Source organism: Podospora pseudocomata, chromosome 3, assembly GCF_035222375.1.
Source record: "Podospora pseudocomata strain CBS 415.72m chromosome 3, whole genome shotgun sequence".
Taxonomy (NCBI): Eukaryota; Fungi; Ascomycota; class Sordariomycetes; order Sordariales; family Podosporaceae; genus Podospora; species Podospora pseudocomata.
Genome location: NC_085887.1, coordinates 2,058,947 through 2,077,753, shown reverse-complemented (window position 1 = coordinate 2,077,753; position 18,807 = coordinate 2,058,947). Strand labels below are relative to the sequence as shown.

Here is an 18,807-nt window from a genome sequence, read left to right as displayed (position 1 = left end):
TTCGGCAAGAATACTATCCCATTCCAGCACGGACTCCTTCGAAAAGTCGTTATACAAGAAGGCCTCAATGATATAGTTAGGATGGGTAGCACCAAACAAAATCTCGTCCTGTTCGAGCTAAAATAGCATCAAGATCATGCACAGACAATGGAAAGGGTCAGACGTCGAGAGACGCAAAATTATACGGAAAACCCCCGGCTCGCTCGGACCGTAGACATGTCAAAGACCGTCTTACCATCTCAAATAGAGACAAGACCCCATACACCCGGGCTGTAGAAACTAAGAATGCGGTATAAAAAAATAACGGAGCTCGGGGTTAGACAATTCGGAACCATACACAAGGCCATCGATATGGACTCGGGCAAGTTCATAGCTGTCAAAATATTGCGACAACCATCGGAAAAGAACCAACGGAAGCACTTAAAACGAGAAGTTAAGATTCTTTCCGAATTCAGCCACGTATGTATCCATTCCACGGTCCATCATACGCTAGACTAATGTAATGCCAGCCACATATCGTCGATTACATCACGTCACAAGGCTGGGAAGAATCCCAGTTTGTAATCGTGCTATTCACGCCGCCACTTTCGCCGGCAGCCCGCTTTATATGGCACCTGAGGTTCTTAAAGGGGAGGTCCAGACGCAAAAGATAGACATCTGGGCACTGTTCGTCACAATGCTGTGGACGCTGGATGTCAATGGATTCCGTCAAAAGTCACAACAGTTCAGGTCCCTAAAGGATCTTCATTACGCAGTCTCGGCGGCGGCGGCAGGCTCACCTGTAGACACTATTCAAGAAATGGCGAGGGTCGACCCGGACGGACGTGCTTCTGCAGCGCAGATGCTTGTCAAGTGCTTCGACGGAGCAGGACTCACCACTCCACGAAATGAAGTCCCGGCTATCTGCCCAGTAAGACTGGCCAATGCCTCGACTGAAGCCCGTCCTACTAACGTGGCTCGACACATTCAGAAGCCTCGCGCTTCTGTTCTGGGCCAACCAAAAAAAATAGAACCGCACGGAATCTGGTGGCTGCCAGACCAGCTCGTAAGCAAGCACCTTACCAAAAAAGACTACCTCATTAAAAGCCGTTCTAATGGCATTCGGATCTTCGGATGGAACCAACCATCATCTGTTTTAGGTATTTTCTATTTAACATTTTGGGGCACTTGAATATAGTACTTGGAGCTTCAGTGACCCATCATCCACCTCGTGCAGATAAGTTTCAGGCACATGGTGACAACGCCGTTGGTGGAAGGTTTATTGCAGTGTACCTATGGCGTGCACGCCCTGGGCGGTTCACTTAAGGATATAGGTCACTGTCGTTTCCGTTTGCATAAATTATTATACACGTGTGCAATATGACAGTTGGGGACCTGTTGGCGCAACCACATCACATCAACTCCTTGGTGTTTATATCATTTGGTCCAGAACGGTAGAAAACGGGCCTATCCTGTCCGTTAAAGAGCTACTTGGCGGCACAAGTTCTTCCACATTCCGATGTCAACAATATACCCTTTCCGCAGTCTCCTATCCACGCAGGTTAGCTACATGATCACCAGATCAGTACTCAGGTGGGTGACCACTTGGGAATCCTGGTGTTGTATGTTTTCTGGCATTTTTTGGGTCCACTTGACTCCATTCGACGGCTCCATTTTTGTCTGTCCCAGATCGCATCTCCCGAACTGCTTGGCCTCCTATTGCACGGAGTGTCTTTGTCCGCAGGTCACACAGCCAGCTCAGACTCGGGTATCACGTCTCCATGTTATTTTCATGGGAAACTGTTAGCTCTCATGCATAGGGCAGGAATCATCTCAACCTCAAAGCTGTGCCTTGTTTCAAAGTGAGTCAGATATGAGCATGTTTCAAGTTCTGGGCAGAGGTGTGGATAGAGGGGGAATTGCGTTTGGCGAGATAGTCCAAGGCCTTTTGATATTTGGGGTCTTCATAGCGGGGTACTCAGCAAAGGCAATGTGATACCTCGAACAAGCTTTGGAGCTCAAGACCTTAAGCTTGCACCACAGAGGAACATTAATAATCCTCACCAACTAAAGCAGCCAGCAAAGATTCCCATCGCGCGCAATCACAAAAGGCGCAATCGCAATCTGGTCTCTCTCTCAGGTCTCTCGAGCCTTTTTCCCCGCTGGCGTCATCTTGATTTATCATTCTGCCCCGCCTTCCCCTCCCCCCCCCCCCTTCCTCCCGTCCTCCACCATCGCATCTCGTCTCACGCAACCAAGTACCATCCGTAGCTTTGTAACCACTACCGCCGCAACCACAAACCTCCCTCCCATCTCATGTGCAAGTGCGTACGTAGACTAGCTGCGCGCCGTTCAACCCGTTAAATTTCCCGCCATTTCCGTGCCTGAGACACACACAAGCGGTTATATATAGCAACAGCACCACCACCACCACCACCGCCAAATACACGTTGTCTTCAACCTTAAATAACACAACCAAGTGCCCACCCACCACCCTCCACCACTTCCCCGTTTTATCTCTTTCTCCAAACCTTTTCACAACCAAAAAAACGTACCGCGCTACTCCTACCCCTAAAACGCCAATTACCTCACCAACACCCCTAATTCCTTGCATCGTTGAACGAACCGAAAAACAAAACAAAAAATGGCCGACGTTGCTACCGCCGCCACTCCCGACGTCCCTAACGGACAGGAGCACAAGTACCACTTTAACATTGTCATGAGCTGCGGCGGCTGCTCCGGTGCTGTGGACAGGGTTTTGAAGAAGCTCGAGGGTAAAATGCGCCCCCCTTTCCCTCTCCACTCCCCACGTTCTCCCCTTTTGCGCCGCCGTCAAACCCGGGCCACGGCCAACACCGCAACAAGAAAACAGTTTTGCTGACAAGAGAACAAAAAAACAAAAACTACAGGCGTCAAATCCTATACCGTCTCCCTCGAAACCCAAACAGCCACCGTCATCGCAGAGGACTCTCTCCCCTACGAAAAAGTCCTCAAGACCATCGCCAAGACGGGCAAAAAAGTCACAAAGGGCGAGGCCGACGGCGAGGAGAGGAGCGTCGAGGTTCCCAAGGATGAGTAGAGCTCTTCGTTGGGGAAGCTTTGAACACTTCTCTGGTCCAAGGGAAACGAAGTTGAGGTTATGAAAGAAAGGAGGGGGAACACACGACTAAAGAAGGGAGGAGGGAGGGGGAGGGTTTATGGGATGGAGAACCGATCATGTTCCCAACGAGAAAGGAAGCCGAACATCGACTAGGTTGAAGAGGAGAGGTGGTGGATGATAAAGGACAGATTAAGCATCGCAGGCAAAACTCATGGCTTTTTCAGCAACAACAACAACAACTACAACAACAACAACAACAACAACAGCATGGAGCACGACTTTTGGAGGAGGAGGATGTTTGTTATTTAAGCAGGCGCGCACGGTGGCATCCAAGGGACGAATCTCTCTCTCGCTTTTTTTAACTTGTTACTTTTCTATTCCAATTCCGTTTTCCGTTTTTGGTTTACTTCGCAAGTTTTCCTTGTGAAACCCTTTCTCTCTCTCCTCCGTGAGAAATATCCAATATTCACATGCTTGTCAGCAAAACTAATGTAAGCACCTTGTTGGCTGGGTTGGTGGTGTCGTCCACTATGTTCCGTTGTCACTCGGCCGGCTGCCGGACCAACACACCCACCTAGGTACCCTACCGGATGGGTAAGCTACAAACTAGAGCTGCAACCAAGGGAGCCAACAGTCAAGGCTAGAGGCTTTTCCAGAGCCAGGGTAGGATCCTTCGTGGTTGGCGTGGCTTGTCCAAGTGGTTTTTTAGTGCAGCCATGAGCGTGGGAGTGAGTGGTAGGATGGGATGAGATGGTGGTGGTGGACCGGCGAGCGAGAGTCCTGGCTAACGCCCAACCGGCCTGCCTCGGTTTGGGTTGCTGGGCCTTTAGTCAGGATAAAAGCGCCGGTTTTTCTTCACAGTTTGCCTGGGTGGTTCTGGCCGCTAGTCAGGAACATTTGTCCTTTGATCTGGTTGTTGTCAGTGGAGAAAAAATGCGTGGATCCCGTTTAATACCGCCGGCTATTCATCAACATATTGATCGACCACGTTGACTGTTTTACCCCAAATGGTCAGTCCAACCGATACGTAACTCACTCGCCTTTTCAACCGGGTAGCGGATGGGTATATGCATAAGCTCGTCTGTCAGGTTGTGCCAGATCCTGCACTTATCTCGTGGTCTCCGGAGGTAGTGTATGTATTGGTATACAAATCCGGCTTGTTCAATGCAAGGTGCTAAACGTTCGATATATTGCTACACGGTTTTCCCGCCCTCAAGTGCCGAAGGAACCGAAAGCCACGCCCACCGATGGAAAGTGGTCTTCAATCTGCGTGGAAGATTCTGTACATGCTGCCCTGGGACTGGCTTCATCTATTTCCTCGCTTATAATGAGCCGCCGCCGCCCGTTGTCGCCGAAGGCCGGTCCTCGTGTAGTGTGAGCTGTAACTTGGCAATTATGATTGCATATGAGAGGCGTTTAGATTTGCCTCGAAGTGGAAAAAGATAACGACATGGCTCGTGTGTGGTGTGTGTGAGAAGGGTAAGGGGTGTTGTGCCCTTGCGTTAGCCTTGCTGTTTCAGTTGGGGGTGCGTGGGGTGTGGCTTCTAGAGTTCTGACCAGCTCGAGTCGCGATGTCTTTCCACTGTCTCTGGTAGGTCCAGGAACGAGCTGTCTAGGCTTGGGTCCGGCGAGGGAGCAACCGCAGTTGGGGTGCTCGTGGCCTCGGTATCCGTAGGCGGTCGAAAACGGGGCAGCTTGGGATCACTGGAGAGAGCCCTAGTGGGAGGTTGACGCCACCAACGTCGTTATCCCAACTAAGGTAGGTACCCTAGACCCATTAGGAAGTCGTTACTGCGACTACCCCGGAATAAAGATCTGAAATAAATCCGAGAACGGGCGGAGGCTTCCGAAAGGGCGCTCAGTGCGTGAAATTTCCAGATGGTGATCTTCCCACCGTACCACGTATAGGTGTCCTATCGCCAGTGTTTCACGAGATTGGTGTTATCCATCAGATGGATGTGCCACACTTGTGACTTCTAGAAGCGAACGCTGTGTTGATATGTCAGGTCCGTATGTCTGGTGGTTGGGACGGTCTGCGCCGTCCAACAAGATCAAAGGCCAGCCGAAGCGATCACAGCTCATCTCGACTCTGTTCTGCCTCGGATTTCATCATACAGAGGAAAACGAAAAGCCCGTCGGAACCAACATTCGTGGCGTCAAGATTGCGGAACCAAAAGAGAAAGGCCGGCGTGTCAAGAGGGGATATCCGGGCTGGGCGGACCTGAGTTTGAGGTAGTCCTCGGCCCGTGGCTTCATCTGTCGAGACGAGAAGTAAACGACAGCACCGAAGCCTGAGTACTGGCTGGGCCGATGTTGAATATCAAGTTATGGCAGGCTGGAGAGGGAGGTGGTATCCAGAAGGGAAGGCGAGAGGCGTTATGGTTGCAGGATCGACAACCATGCTTTGGAGAGTCTGGAAATTATGACGGCTTGGCCTCGTACCAACGTCAAGTTCCTCGCACGGAGAATAATGTGCCTGCCAAATGTCATAACCTTATCTTCAACCACGGTCCAACATCCGGGTTCCGCCTCCTGTTGGATTGATCTTTGACCACTTCGTGATTCCTTGCTTGGTGCCGCGAGCTCGCATTGCCTCTTTTTTGCGCACGTCTTCCTCTGGGGAGGGTGGCCTGCATCCATCGGCGACATTTTCGTGTCCGAGGGTGTGTTGACGATGTGGTGGTGGTCATGGGGGTTCGGCTCCGAAAAGATCATGGATAAAAAAAAAAAGGTACAAGTCGATGTCATCCATGTCGTTACCTTGGATGTTGGGTGGATGAAAGGATGGCCCTGGGCTGTCCTTGTGATGCTTCCTTTAGCTTCCCACTCCCCTGTAAGTTGTGCATTAGGGTGGCCTAAGCTACGGGGCCCTAGCCCCTAATGTCGGTTGCACCCGGTCTCTGTGGGGGACTCACCCCCCCATGTCTTTGTCTTTCAACCTGGCCATTTTCCATGCAACCACATACACATCGACTCTCGGGAGAGCTGAGGCGGACAGGACAGGACAGGGCAGTCTTGCAGGATGCATGCATACAAGGACGGTTTTGCTCTCGCCCTTTGCTCGCCATGTTCTCAATGTTGCGTCAACCATACCTATCTCCCCCCCCCCTCCCCCAAAGCCCAAGTGCCGCATGTCGCGGCTGAGAGGCCAACAGAGGGCGGGTTGTGGCACATTGCGAGAAGTCAGTTGTTTCGGGAGACCGTGGATTCGTGACATACACAGCACAATACCGTACCGGCCGTGTGTTCCCTCTAATGCCTCCTGACTGACTAAAAGGGGGCTTGCCAAAGGGACGCCAGAAGAAGCAACCACAAAGTTTCTGATATCCCGCTAAACCGCTGCCCCAAGCTGAGCCCTTCGAGAGTCGACACCCAAGCCACCGCTCATTTTCTGCTCGTTCAATTTTCCAATGCCAGTCACTGACGACAGGTCATTCTCGAGAGGTCACCATGGAAGCACTGCTCGAAGGTGGAGGTCCTGTGTTGCCTAGAACACCGTCCGTAACCTCGTCGACCGTACTAGATCCAACAGTCCAGCCAAAGAGCGTCAAGCGCCCTCGACCAGTCAAGTCTTGTGTCGAATGCCGGTAAGGGATGAGCTTCTGCCTGGGAGGAGAAGCCTGGAACTAATCTTTTGGCCAGCAAGCGCAAGTTGAAGTGTGATCGAGTAGCACCATGTTCTCAGTGTCAGAAGTCCCGAAGGCCTTGTCGATATACTGACCAGGAGAATGGTGGTGGCTCAGACGGGTCTGATGGAGAATCGGCTGAAAGACCGGTCAAACGCCCTCAACACCTTGCCAGCATCAATGATGGAGATTATCCTCGACCATTCTCGCAATCCAACGGCATGGAGCACTACCATAAGCCTCAGGTCGGCCTGGACGAGATGGCAGCACGGCTGGAGCGCCTCGAGAGGATCATCACAGAAAAGTCTTCGCCAACATTTCCCTACCGACAGTCAATGGCCATTCAGAGCCGTCCATTCAACCCAGGTTTCCGGTTCCCAAGTCCCCAAGGTCTGGACAGCACGCAGGTTCTGCTGAATATTGTAAGACATGTGCTCGATGAAACGGTCAAACTGAGACACTGACGTCCATCGGAGTTCGACGAGGCCGATGATCTTCTGAGAACCATGGCGAGAACAGATCACCTGCGGGGACCCTTTGCCCGCCTACAGAACGCATGCCGAGTGCTGAAAAAGGAACACCACAAGGCTCTCGAGCCCATCACCGTCTATGTCGATTCCATGATGCCAATTCAGAAACGCATGAACGATGTTTTACCACCACGATCAGTCTGCGACAGGCTCGTCAATCAGTATTTTGTCGTTTCTGAAGGCTTGTATCGGATGGTCCACGTCTCGTCTTTCCACCAGGAATATGCCCAGTACTGGGATAAACGAGGCTGTAGCGAAAGCTTTCTTCCTCGGTTGCTCTGCATGATCAGCATCGCGGCTCGCTTTGGGACAGATTCTCGAGGTTTAGGGCAGGATAGATTCACCAGCGTCAACATCCCCACTGCCTGCATATTGGTCAGGCACTGGCTAGATGATCTTCGAAGAAAACAAATCACCGACTTGACCACTCTCCAGACCGAGCTCCTCCTTCTCCACGCCGAACGAACCATCTGCCCCCACCAACGCTCCTCCTGGACGCAATTAGGCTACATAATTCGCATGGCCATGACGATGGACCTCCACCGAGACCCTTCTGAGCTTCCCCCGTCAAGTCCTTTCATCGGCGAGATGCGCCGACGACTGTGGTACACTCTGCTTGAAATGGACCTCCACATTTCGTTGATGTGCGCCCTTCCGTTTGCCATCCGGGCGGGTGAATACAGCTGCAAACCACCCTCCAATCTCGACGATGGCTCTCTCTCCCCTACGACGCCTAGTTTGCCGCCGTCACTCCCACTCGACCACTCTACGAGTAACCGCCTTCAAGCCTACACCTCCCGAACTCTCCCAGCTAGAATCGAAGCCGCAGCCTTGATATCCCATCTTCCAACCCTCGACTCTTACCAACCTATCCTGTCCGCTGGCCAGAACCTCGAAAACCTCCTCTCCGACATTGCCGCCCTCTTCCCAAGACACGCCTCTCTCAACCCAGAAAACATCCACAAAGAATGGCGACACCGAGCCTTGTTGGATATGCACGTCCGCCGACCATTACTAGCATTATACCGCCCCTTCGCTCTAGGGCTCCTCTCCGACCCGAGCAGTTGCCCGCCAAACATTGAGCTCTCGTACCTCAAATCAGCAATGGCAATCTTGACCTATGCCGATGAGATCGACCCCAGGAGTCCAGGCTACGAAGAAGTGGTGGCGATGTACCTGTTTGTCATGAAAAAGGACATTGTGGAGGCTGGGTTGGGTGTGTGTGCTTACATCAAGCGAGCACAGCAGCACCAACAGCAACAGAGGAATAATTCACAGATATCGCAGAATTCGGACGGTGAGCCCTGGCATCACCCGCAGGTGGCGTACCCTCGGCAGTATCAGCATCGGCATTCCCAGAGCAACAGCCACAATCCTTACGACGAAGACCTGCTCAGTGTTGTTGGCACGGGGGCGAGAGGGCCGAGCTACCCCTGGTCAGCGGTAACAATGGCACAAACAGTCGAGCGAACCCTCGACCGGCTTGTGACCCTGATCCCAGACGCCAGCAGCGACGTCAACGAGATTGTGGCGTTGGGGGTGGTGCTTAGCTCTGTTTGGCCGGGGACGATGGATGAAAAGATGCAGAAGATGCAGAGAATGGTTGGGAGAGTGCAAGATATTGTGGGGGGTGCTCTAGCCAAGATGGGGATCTCGGCGAGTGCGGTCCAGCACCAACCAGCTCCTCCTCCGGGTTATGCAAAACTGGCGGCGGGAGTGGGGGGTCCGCCTGTGACGAATGGTTATGTGAATGATGGGGTAGGTCTCCCGAGAAATAGGTACCAAGGTTATGGCTGCTGATAGGGAGACTAGATGAATCACGACGACGGTGTCTTGAACTGGGAACACTTCCTCGAGAGATGGGATACTTTGGCGGGCTCGCCCTTGATACCCCCGCCTGGACCGCAGTTACAAGCGCAACATCAACAGCAGCATAGAGAGTACACGGCGGCGTCGGGATTGAGGAACTAATACTTGACATATACATAGGTATGGGAAATTGTCATCAGAATGGGGAATATGTCGGGCTGAGTATAGGGATTTGGAAAGCGGCAGGTCCAGCAAGGCCTTGGATTTAAGGGGGTAATGGCATTGCCAACCCCAAAGTGAGTTTTAATGGGAAAAGGTCACCAAAACAGGGAAACCGGCGTTGTCCAAGACAGATTAAGCGGGCTAGAAGGATATATCAACAAATCCAGTATATACCCCCTAACCAAAGTGAGCGGTTATATAAGGAATATCAGTTTCTATTCCCTCCATCAATAGAATCACACTTGCTTGCTGTCTAAAAACAAATGCTAACATGACCCAACCGGCCGCTCTTCCGACACTTGCCACTCAAAAACACAGGCCGTCACTTCTTCAGGTACTTCTTCAGCCCCCTAAGTCTCTCCTTCGCATCCTCCAAAACATTATCAGGCTTACATACCGCAAACCTCAAATAATCCTCCACAATCCCCGCATTCTCATCCGTGTAAAACTCACTCGGCGGAATAGCCGCCACCCCCAACTCCTGAATCAAAAACCACGCCAGCTTAAAATCCCTCGGCCTCTCCTCGACATGCTTCGGAAACTCGTACCCCTCAGGAAGTTGCACCTTGTTAAAATTCGCCATGACAAAATACCCCCCCTCGGGCTTACTGTACGGAATCCCCAACTCATCAAACACCGCAGTAAACCTCTCCATCTTGGCCGTCATGTCAGCAATACACTGCTCCCAAAAGCCGTGCCCATTCGCCTCCTCAAACCCGATAGCGCAGGCTTCTTGAAGCGGGGAGACAGAAGAGTAGCAGATTCTCGTGTGAGCGGCAGAGACGTATTGGATCAGCTCGGGAGGGCCAATCAACCAGCCCACCCGCCAGCCAGTGGCATAAAAGTTCTTGCCTGCCGACCCAACAGTAAGGGTAATCTTCTCAACCTCAGGAGAAAGAGTCGCGATGCGGGTAAAGTCGGTGTAGTAAAGCCTATCGTAGACTTCATCCGACAAGATGATGATTTGGTTCTTGAGACACAGCTCGGCGATTTTTTCGAGCTCGGACCGGGAAAAGACTTTGCCTACCGGGTTGTGGGGTGTGTTGAGCACAATCATTTTCGTCCTGGGCGTGATGGCTTTTTCGAGCTCGTCAAAGTCGACTGTCCACTCCCCTGCCGAGAGGGTTTTGACGGCGCCTTCTTTCGGTGGGTGCATGGGCACGTAGACGATTTTTCCGCCGGGCATTTCAATGTTGGAGATGTACTGGTCGAAGAAGGGTTCGAAGACGATGACTTCGTCGCCGGGCTCGATGAAGGCCATGAAGGCGGAGAGCATGCCCTCGTTGGCGCCGGTGGTGACGGTGATTTCTGTGTTGGGGTCTAGTTGACGGCCCCAGAAGGGGGAGTATGCATCGGCGAGGGCTTTGAGGAGGCGTGGTCTGCCCTTTGTGGGGGAGTACTGGTTGCATTCTACGCGGTCCAGGGCGGATTTGGCAGCTGAGAGAATGAAGTCTGGGGGGTTGTAGCCGAAGAAGCCTTGGCCCATGTTGACGATGGGCTGGATGGGGGAGGCGGAGGCTGCTTCGTTGATGATGGACCTTTTGTCTCGAGTCAATGAATATGTAGGTATACTGAAAGAGAAATGTGAGATCTCACCAAACATCCTGCCTCCTACCAGCGACACGGGCCGCGGGCTTCAGTTTCTCACTCATGATGGAGGGGGTACTCTGGAAGGCTCGTCTGGTGGGAACTTTGTGAAGGGATGTGAATAACTGTCGCCGAAAAAGAGGCGAGAGGAGCGACGAGCTCATTGATGAAAGACACCAAAAATCACAGTGAGAGATAATTCGGCTTCAAAAGAGGCAGGACTCATTACTCATTCAAACAGCTGCCGCAATCGGTGGTGTGGGCTGCTGTAAACTGACTTGGGAGGGGATCCCTGGATTGCGCAATCGCCGTCATCCCGGAGCCGATGTGGGTCCGGGGAGCATTGTGTCATTGTTGGGGTTTATGCGATTATGGGGGTATGTGCAGTTTATGTGAATATCTAAACATTTACCCCTGAGATGGTGATGGTGACGGCAGCAAGTTGACTTTGCCAAGTTACAGAGTGAACAACATGGTTTCCAATTGTGAGTATATTCAAATCCGAGGTAATATAAAAGTCGGCTTTCCATGTGTGGTGTCGCATGCAATCTGCTCCTTGGTCGTGATCATTTGGCTGTGACTTTGACTGGACCCCTCTACGGTCTCAAAAGACTGTTGATATGAAGTACGCTATCGCAATCTCGACCACTCTGAAGTATACCAGCAAGAAATCCATTAATCCGGATTCTTATGCAGTCGCTGTCTTCTAAAGCCCCTTAGTCCTCAACCCAGGCAGACAACCAGGCACATAGTCTTCAACGAAGGCGCTCGGACCATGCCCCCGACGCTCCTGCCGTCTTCTCTTTGCAGCCTAAACACCGGCCCAAGGTATTTTTCTGATCTTGTAGTTCCTCTGCCTGCCAGGAGTTTTCTCTGATTCCTCCTTCTCACAACAACTATCGCGGGTTTGTTCCTCTGTCGTGGCGGCTCGCCCAGCTTCTCTTAGTGTCGTTTCTACCCCTTGACAGAGCTCACAGCTGTGTATCTTGTCTGTCTTCGAAAAAGGCTGTATCATCTTACTATCCAAACTTCATTTTGTTCGACTTTTATGCGACTAGCCATGGCCTCTGCCTCGAACAGACCAGCCAGCATGCGGATCCCAATGGCAGGTGGCCGCGCCCTGCCGGGGAGCTCGATGCGAGGACGCAGGAGAGCACTGAGCGCGAGTCGCGCCGAGAGCAGCCTGCCTCCCCTCTCAGCGTCGCACCTTGAGGCCCACGAATTTCACTACACGCTCGCCCCAGAGGATCAAGGGGTCGACCTTCATCTTGACGCTGATATTCTGCCTCCGCCTCCACCAAGATGTCTTCGATCAACTGAACCTCATCGATCTCTTATCCCGACTCCAGGTTGGTCAAACCGTTCTTTGCTCGATCCAGATCTTTTGGGATTGTCGCCACACCCCGTCACAGGCTTTGGCTTTCGACTCAACGAACCCAGAGCTCGAAACGCCACTATTTACCTCGCTGCTGAACCCAATTCCCCTTTAGCAGCAACAATGAACGCCCCCAGAGACGAGCACCTGGAGGCGCTGGCTAGCCTCAACCGGGCTGCCAGACTGGGCGCGCAGTCTGCGCAGTTGCAGCACTCGCGCTCGATAATTCTCGGGCCGGCAGAGGAGTTTTTCGACTCCGCCTCTGCCCAAGCCGGCCGCCTGTACGGCCAGGCTTTCTTAAACCAAGGTGAGGTGACCTACCTCGCAAGTCGTCGCCTCGAGGACTGGCTGGAGGGGATTTCGCTTTCCGAGAGCCCATTTGGGCCGCAGAGAGTCGCTCTGCCCGAAGTCAGCTCCTCCAATGGAGGCCAAGCTGGAAGCTTGGCGACCGTGATGGAGGATGACGGGGTTAAGATGGGGGAGTCGACCACGGAGAACCGGCAGACTGGGACTAAGCGACAGGGAGCTGTAAGTTTTCCAACTTTTGATCTACTTCCTTGAAAATATCACTAATAAAGTCGCGACATTGGAGAATCTTGAGGCTGGCCCCAGCAAGCGAGTCAAGATCGCCGCGCCGTTCAGGCGCGCTCTTTCCCGCGTGAGCGGGGGAGCGGTGACTCGGTCGTCTGTGGACGACCACGGTTCGACCATGGCCCGCGCTGGAACGGCCATGTCGCGCCACGTTGGTGAGAGCGGGAGAAGTACCCCGTTCAGCATGATGTCCCGGGTCTTTGTGCCTGCTCCGGTCATCACCACTCGCAACTTCAAGATTTGCGTTTTGGGACACCCGGGGACTGGCAAGACCACGTTCCTCAAGTAAATTTGTTATCTGAGTTCCACCAACCTAGTCATATTCACTAACCAAGAATGCAGCCGTCTTGTGATGGGGAGATATATTCCCGGCGCCCCCTCTACGTCGACAGAGATCCGCACCATCAGCACCATGAGCACTGGCGATGCTACCCGTCGGACCCTTGCCCAGGTCGAGTTGTGGGACTTTCCTGGCATGATTGCTGGCCGTCATGACACCCAACTTCAGTCAACCTTCTTCAATGCGGCCATCATCTGCTACGATCTCGAGGATTCCCGGAACCTGGATGGCCTCAGCACGGTCTAGAAGCCTATGCTGGCTGCCTCTCTCCACGGTGATGTGCCGTTGATTGTCATTGGCCTCAAGGTCGATCGTCGTCCTACGTTTCCCAACTTGGGTTTGAGGTTCCTTGTTCCCCCTGAGCCCGCCACTGATATCCAGGGTGAGACTGCCGCCGCCGCCATCAACGCGGCTGGCTTCGCCGAGTGCTCTGCCTTGACCAGCGAGAACTGTCAGGAAACTTGGCAGTCCATCGTCGACTATTTGGTCGACATTCAGGAGAAGCATGAGAAGGCTATTGAGGAGGCCCGTGCTGGAAAAGGAAAGGAGAAGATGTTGGAGAAGGCCAAGAAGGTCTGGCGTGGATTTAAGAAGGAGATGGATGTGAAGTTGAAGAAGTGATTTTCTGCGGATGATTATCTGGTGGAGATATGCTTTGAAATGTTTGTTTGGTGGAATTTCTGGTGGAGGATACACAAAGAGGCATGAGCAATGGATGGGAGAATGCTTTGGGAGATTTGTTTTGCCTTTGGTTTGTTAATTTGGCGTCATATTTGCTTGGCTTATTCATGCACAATCTGGGACGAAACACAAAGGGCGGGATAGTTGATGGAATATTGTTTATAATCTGATACACTACTCTATTATACATGTACAAAAGTGCTTAACAACACATCGTGCGCAAGGTGATAGAGACTGTAATGTGAAATCAAGGCCTCAAAAGACAACAGACACGCCTTCAACTATCATAAGAAGGCCTGTCAACTATCTTTGAAGGCCTTCAATCATAATCAAGAGACCTTGAAAGATAATAGCTACGTCTTCAAAGATAATTACCAGGCGTTGAAAGACAGTTAATAGGCGTCAAAAGATAGTCGACATGCGTTAAACAATAGTCAACAGGTGTTCAAAGATAGCTAACAAGCCTGTTTATTCCATTTGAAGACGTACTCATTATGTCTGAAGGCATGTTCACTGTCTTTGAATGTACAGCCAGTCTTCAACAACCCATCGTAAACAAATTCACAGTAGCTGAAACGTCACATCAGCCTTGGAAGATAATCAACAGGCTTTCAGAGATATTAAGGTGGAGGGAACATAAACAAGCATGAGTACCTAGTAATGGATGGGGGAATGCTTAGAAAAAGGGGGGTATTGCATTAGGCTTCAACCTTCTCATACTTCTAACTTCATGCTGCTTTGACTTACAAATAGACGAGTTTGCGGGATTGCTGTTTATATTATAGCACTGTACATTACTGTAATATTACATGTCCTAAAAGTCTTCAGCAGGACATCATGCATAGAGTGAAAGAGACTTCAATGTAAATAAGAGCCTCAAAAGACAATACCTATATACCCCTTCGACTGCTGGGATGATGTCCGAAGCGTTCCTGACCGCTGCTGGAATTATCCAAAGAGCCTTTGTGAACGCTGCTGGGCTTAGGATCTTTCATTACTGGGATGATGTCTAGGGCGCTCGTGAGAGTTGCTAGAATGATTTAGAGAGCTCTCTTGAATGCCGTTGGAGTTGGTTGTTCTTTATGATTGGGATAATTCTCGGGATTTTAATCATAGTCGAAGGCGTGTGTTAATTGCCTTCGAGACCCTCATTTCAGATTGCACTACCATGTTCAAAGACTTGTTGATTATGCTTGAAGTGTCTTGGTTATATTTGGAGGCATTTGAATCTAATCAGAAGGCCTTGTGTCTACATTGATACGCCTTTGACGATAATGAGGATCGCTGTTAAGATAGTCGAGACTGTCATCTCAAGCAGCACTCTTTATTCTTTTGTCCACGGCTCGAGAAGTTAGTCGTCAAAAACCCCAACCCCGGATAATGCATGCCAAGCCTTCTCTTTGCGGGGAAATTTGGAGAAAGCCCCAAAGCCAAGACTCAACGGCCCCATCCATGTCTTTGGTTCTCCCTGCATCGTCATCTTCCCAACTCCCAATTCCTAATTTCGAGAACACGATCCCACCGCCACCCACCGCCATCATGAGCAGCAGCAGCAGCAGCAGCAGAAAATCCCGTCCCAAACGCGACACAAGCGTCGGTTCCTCGTCATCCTCCTCCAGCAACGAACACCCAACCGCCCCATTACTCCATCCATCATCAGCTCCCACCCGGGCAAGATCCAAATCCCCATTACCACCACCCCCCACCCAACAACCACTCCACATCACCATCCGCTTCAGCACCTCCCTCCCCGACCTCGAACTCGACATCCCCTCCCCCTCCACCACCACCGTCATCGCCCTCAAACACCTAATCCGTCAACACCTCACCCCCACCACCGGCGCAACCTCCAACCTCCGCTTCATCCACAACGGCCGCATCCTCCCCGACACCTCCCCCTTGTCAACAGTGTTCAAGTCCCTCCCCCCACCCCCGCCATCCCAATCCCTCCCCGACCCAAAGGGAAAAAGAAAAGATGCACCAGTACCAGAACGACGCGTCTTCATCAACTGCTCCATCGGCCATGTCCTCTCCCCCGAGGATTTAGAGACCGAGTCAAAAGCTGCCACCGCTCCCGCTGCAGCAGCGGCACCAACACCAGCTGTACCCGAGGATGGAGGCGGTAACAGGACAGGGAGGGAACCGAGGGGGTTTGATAGGTTGGCGGGGAGCCTGACGAGGGAGGAGATTGTCAACTTGAGGCTGACGTTTAGGGGGTGGCATGCGGCCAGGTATACCCCGGATGATATGCCTTCTGCGGAGAGGATGTTGGAACTGGAAGATGCGTGGCTTGATGATGGGGGAGGGTTCACAGGGCAGGATGCTGGGGAGGGGGGCGCAAGGCAAGAAGAGGAGGGGGAGGGGTGGGCAGGAAATGTGGATTTGCTGGTGAAGGGGATGGCGATTGGGTTTATTTTTCCGATGGGGGTGGTGGGGTGGTTGTTGAGGGAGGAGGGGTTGTGGTCGAAGAGGATGGGAGTGTTTGTGAGTTTGGGGGTGTTGTTGGGGGTGGTGGTGGGGTTTGTGAGGGAGTTTCCTGGTCACTAGGAAAGAAAGTGGTGTGATGTGAGGGCAGAGGTGTTGTGGTGGTTGTGTTGTGATATGATACCCATGTGTGTTTCTTGGTTTGGTAGGTGGTTGTGATGGTTGAAACAGCGAAGCTCGAAGCTGAAATTGCTCGAGGTAATTACAACTGTGCTGAGCTAGATGTATGCTCTACTGCTAAAAGCTGTCCTTATGCCTGATACGGCCGCTACACCCATCTGCTGCGAATAGCACAGTCAAACATTCAATGTTCGTCTCTCCCACCGGCTGACACCATAACCTCCACACCCGCCCTCCTCCTCAACATCTACTCACTGTAATAATAATCCTCAAAAGCCCCCTCCTCCCTCTGCGTATAAACCCACTCCTCACTTGCCAACCCCTCCCTCCACCTCCTCTTCAGGCCCTCCCGATCCTTATGCCAATCACAGGCAAAATCACACTTTGGCACCTCCTTCTCCCCAAAATACTTGGTAATCGCCGCATGCCTACACCCCCCCGTATCCTCACAATACCTCACCAAAGCCTCATGACTCTCCATCCTCGCCCGCTTGTTCGCCTCCCCCCCGTTATCCCTCCTATCCCCCGACGTATTGTCCTTGACAATCATCCCACAAACCCGATCCCTATCCTCCCTAGAATAATACAAAAAGCAGTAACTCGCCTTCCCGTCCCTCCCCGCCCTCCCCGCCTCCTGATAATACCCCTCAAAAGATTTCGGAAGCCTCCAGTGAACCACAAACCGGACATCATCTTTATCTATCCCCATCCCAAAAGCAGTCGTAGCCACAATAATATCATAGCCGACCTCATTCCTTATCCACTTTTGCAACGTCCGCTCCTTGTCCTGATTCGCAAGCTTGGCATGAAACGGCCTGGCGGCAATGTTATGCGACCTCAGCGAAGCAGCAAGCGACTCGCACTCGTCCCTCGAAGTGGTGTAAATAATCCCCGAGACGTTCTCCACCCGCTCCCCCATCTTGTCCAGCTCCGGTTTCCGGTCCGGTTTCCCCCTGCGCTCGTACACCCCCTTGAGCCACGAGACAAAGTCGTCGTACCTGTCGTCTGTCTGATCGCTCGTGAACCTCACCTCGAGATGCAAGTTGGGACGAAACGCCGACATGGTAAACGCCTTGAGATTAGGTCCGTTGATGCCGAGGGTGGTGAGGATGTCATTGCGGACTTGCTCGTTTGCTGTCGCGGTAAGGCACATGATGGGCACGTCTGGGAAGCGCTCCCTGAACCAGGAGAGGCGTTTAAAGTCCTTGCGAAAGTCGTGGCCCCATTCCGAGATGCAGTGGGCTTCGTCGACGGCGATGCGGGCGAGTTCTTTTTGTCGGTGGACGAGCTCGAGACGCTCGCGGAAGTAGGGGCCGGAGCAGAGCTCGGGGGTGACGTAGAGGAGACGGGTTAGGGGGTGGCCGGTGCCGAGGTCTTTCATGATGTGGTCGCGTTCGGCGAAGGGGGTGTTGGAGTTTAGGGTGCGGGCGTCGATGTTGGAGTTGCGGAGGGCTTTGACTTGGTCCATCATGAGGGAGAGGAGGGGGGAGATGACGATTGTTACTGGGGGCTTGTTAGTGATTGGATGTTGAGACATGAGATGGAGACACACTCCCGTGGTCGATGACGGCTGGAAGTTGGAAGCATAAGCTCTTGCCGAAGGAGGTGGCTGCCTGGACGAAGACGTCTTTGCCTTCGAGAGTGGCGTTGATGATTTCTCGTTGCTGTGGTCTACTCGTTGTATCAGTATATATGTCAACCCATATGTAATGGGGCGGAGATGCTACCTGAATGATTTCTTGCCAAACTGGCGCCGTAGTGTGAAGTCGATGTCCTGCATCGAATCGGTTCTGACGAGTGGCATTTTGACAGCAGGTTTAGGTGCCAGAGACACCCGTTTCTCCTTTTATAAAAACCAAACCATCAAACGGACTCAAGAAAAGAGTGAGTATATCAAACAGTGAAGTGTTTGCTATTTTCCAAAAGCGAGCGTGTGCTGTGTCTGGCTCAAGAAGCCAGGCAGTGAGCGCAAGCTGATAGACATGTTGACTGAGACCCAAAAGGGCAGGTGGGGACTTGTCAGATAGAAGGGTTAGGGAAGCTGTGGTTGTGGGAAATGTTCCATATTGAGATTATCTAGAGTATTCGAGAATGTCTATAATATCAATCGATCTTTTGTCTATTTCATTATTTTCCTCACTGCCGTGGTGTCTCTCTTGTGATCCCAGCACTTTTGTTTGTAGGGTTAGGGTATCTACAGCCTCATCAATTTGTCTTCAGCCACCATGCATTCAACCTGCATGTCTGACATTGTCGGCCGATTTCCCTGTCGCCAAGAAAGGGGTATTGTCGTGATGTCGAGCTGACTCGTGGTTTTGTATAAAAGCTGGAAGAGAGGGTGTGACACAGCAGCATTTCGAGAT

The 18,807-nt window shown here is 52.1% G+C and overlaps 6 protein-coding genes across 6 annotated transcripts; 4 read left to right on the top strand and 2 right to left on the bottom strand.

Moving 5' to 3' along the window:
• The first annotated feature begins 1,835 nt into the window (after positions 1-1,835).
• On the top strand, positions 1,836-3,703 carry ATX1 (Cytosolic copper metallochaperone). The gene is made up of 2 exons (XM_062888888.1): positions 1,836-2,753; positions 2,889-3,703. The coding sequence occupies exons 1-2, from the start codon at positions 2,624-2,626 to the stop codon at positions 3,056-3,058; spliced, it is 300 nt and encodes a 99-aa protein (XP_062744811.1). The 5' UTR covers positions 1,836-2,623; the 3' UTR covers positions 3,059-3,703.
• Positions 3,704-6,068: 2,365 nt separating this feature from the next.
• On the top strand, positions 6,069-9,505 carry QC762_305910 (uncharacterized protein). Its single transcript, XM_062888887.1, has 4 exons — positions 6,069-6,666; positions 6,722-7,127; positions 7,182-8,993; positions 9,048-9,505. Exons 1-4 carry the CDS (start codon positions 6,530-6,532, stop codon positions 9,204-9,206), a joined length of 2,514 nt encoding a protein of 837 aa, XP_062744810.1. The 5' UTR covers positions 6,069-6,529; the 3' UTR covers positions 9,207-9,505.
• On the bottom strand, positions 9,439-11,150 carry BNA3 (arylformamidase). Its single transcript, XM_062888886.1, has 2 exons — positions 10,863-11,150; positions 9,439-10,804 (listed from the first exon to the last, which is right to left on the bottom strand). The coding sequence occupies exons 1-2, from the start codon at positions 11,015-11,017 to the stop codon at positions 9,589-9,591; spliced, it is 1,371 nt and encodes a 456-aa protein (XP_062744809.1). The 5' UTR covers positions 11,018-11,150; the 3' UTR covers positions 9,439-9,588.
• Positions 11,151-11,726: 576 nt separating this feature from the next.
• Positions 11,727-13,780, top strand: QC762_305895 (uncharacterized protein; the record flags this gene model as incomplete). Its single annotated transcript, XM_062888885.1, is given in 4 exon segments — positions 11,727-12,756; positions 12,821-13,104; positions 13,162-13,399; positions 13,406-13,780. Coding segments are annotated over 4 exon segments (1,752 nt in total). The 5' UTR covers positions 11,727-11,901.
• Positions 13,781-15,379: 1,599 nt separating this feature from the next.
• On the top strand, positions 15,380-16,387 carry QC762_305890 (uncharacterized protein; the record flags this gene model as incomplete). Its single annotated transcript, XM_062888884.1, has 1 exon — positions 15,380-16,387. The coding sequence occupies one exon, from the start codon at positions 15,380-15,382 to the stop codon at positions 16,385-16,387; it is 1,008 nt and encodes a 335-aa protein (XP_062744807.1).
• Positions 16,388-16,691: 304 nt separating this feature from the next.
• Positions 16,692-18,711, bottom strand: QC762_305880 (uncharacterized protein; the record flags this gene model as incomplete). The annotated part of the gene is made up of 3 exons (XM_062888883.1): positions 18,172-18,711; positions 17,997-18,115; positions 16,692-17,947 (listed from the first exon to the last, which is right to left on the bottom strand). Exons 1-3 carry the CDS (start codon positions 18,246-18,248, stop codon positions 16,692-16,694), a joined length of 1,452 nt encoding a protein of 483 aa, XP_062744806.1. The 5' UTR covers positions 18,249-18,711.
• Between the last annotated feature and the right edge of the window lie 96 nt (positions 18,712-18,807).

Excerpts from the sequence above, each read along its gene's own strand:
- ATX1 (XM_062888888.1), top strand. The coding sequence starts at position 2,624 with ATGGCCGACGTTGCTACCGCCGCCACTCCCGACGTCCCTAACGGACAG. Across the intron at positions 2,754-2,888 it reads GGTTTTGAAGAAGCTCGAGG|GCGTCAAATCCTATACCGTC; the intron begins GTAAAATGCGCC and ends CAAAAACTACAG.
- QC762_305910 (XM_062888887.1), top strand. The coding sequence starts at position 6,530 with ATGGAAGCACTGCTCGAAGGTGGAGGTCCTGTGTTGCCTAGAACACCG. Across the intron at positions 7,128-7,181 it reads CGCAGGTTCTGCTGAATATT|TTCGACGAGGCCGATGATCT; the intron begins GTAAGACATGTG and ends CGTCCATCGGAG. Across the intron at positions 8,994-9,047 it reads ATGGTTATGTGAATGATGGG|ATGAATCACGACGACGGTGT; the intron begins GTAGGTCTCCCG and ends TAGGGAGACTAG.
- BNA3 (XM_062888886.1), bottom strand. The coding sequence starts at position 11,017 with ATGAGCTCGTCGCTCCTCTCGCCTCTTTTTCGGCGACAGTTATTCACA. Across the intron at positions 10,805-10,862 it reads GGTAGGAGGCAGGATGTTTG|GTCCATCATCAACGAAGCAG; the intron begins GTGAGATCTCAC and ends TCGAGACAAAAG.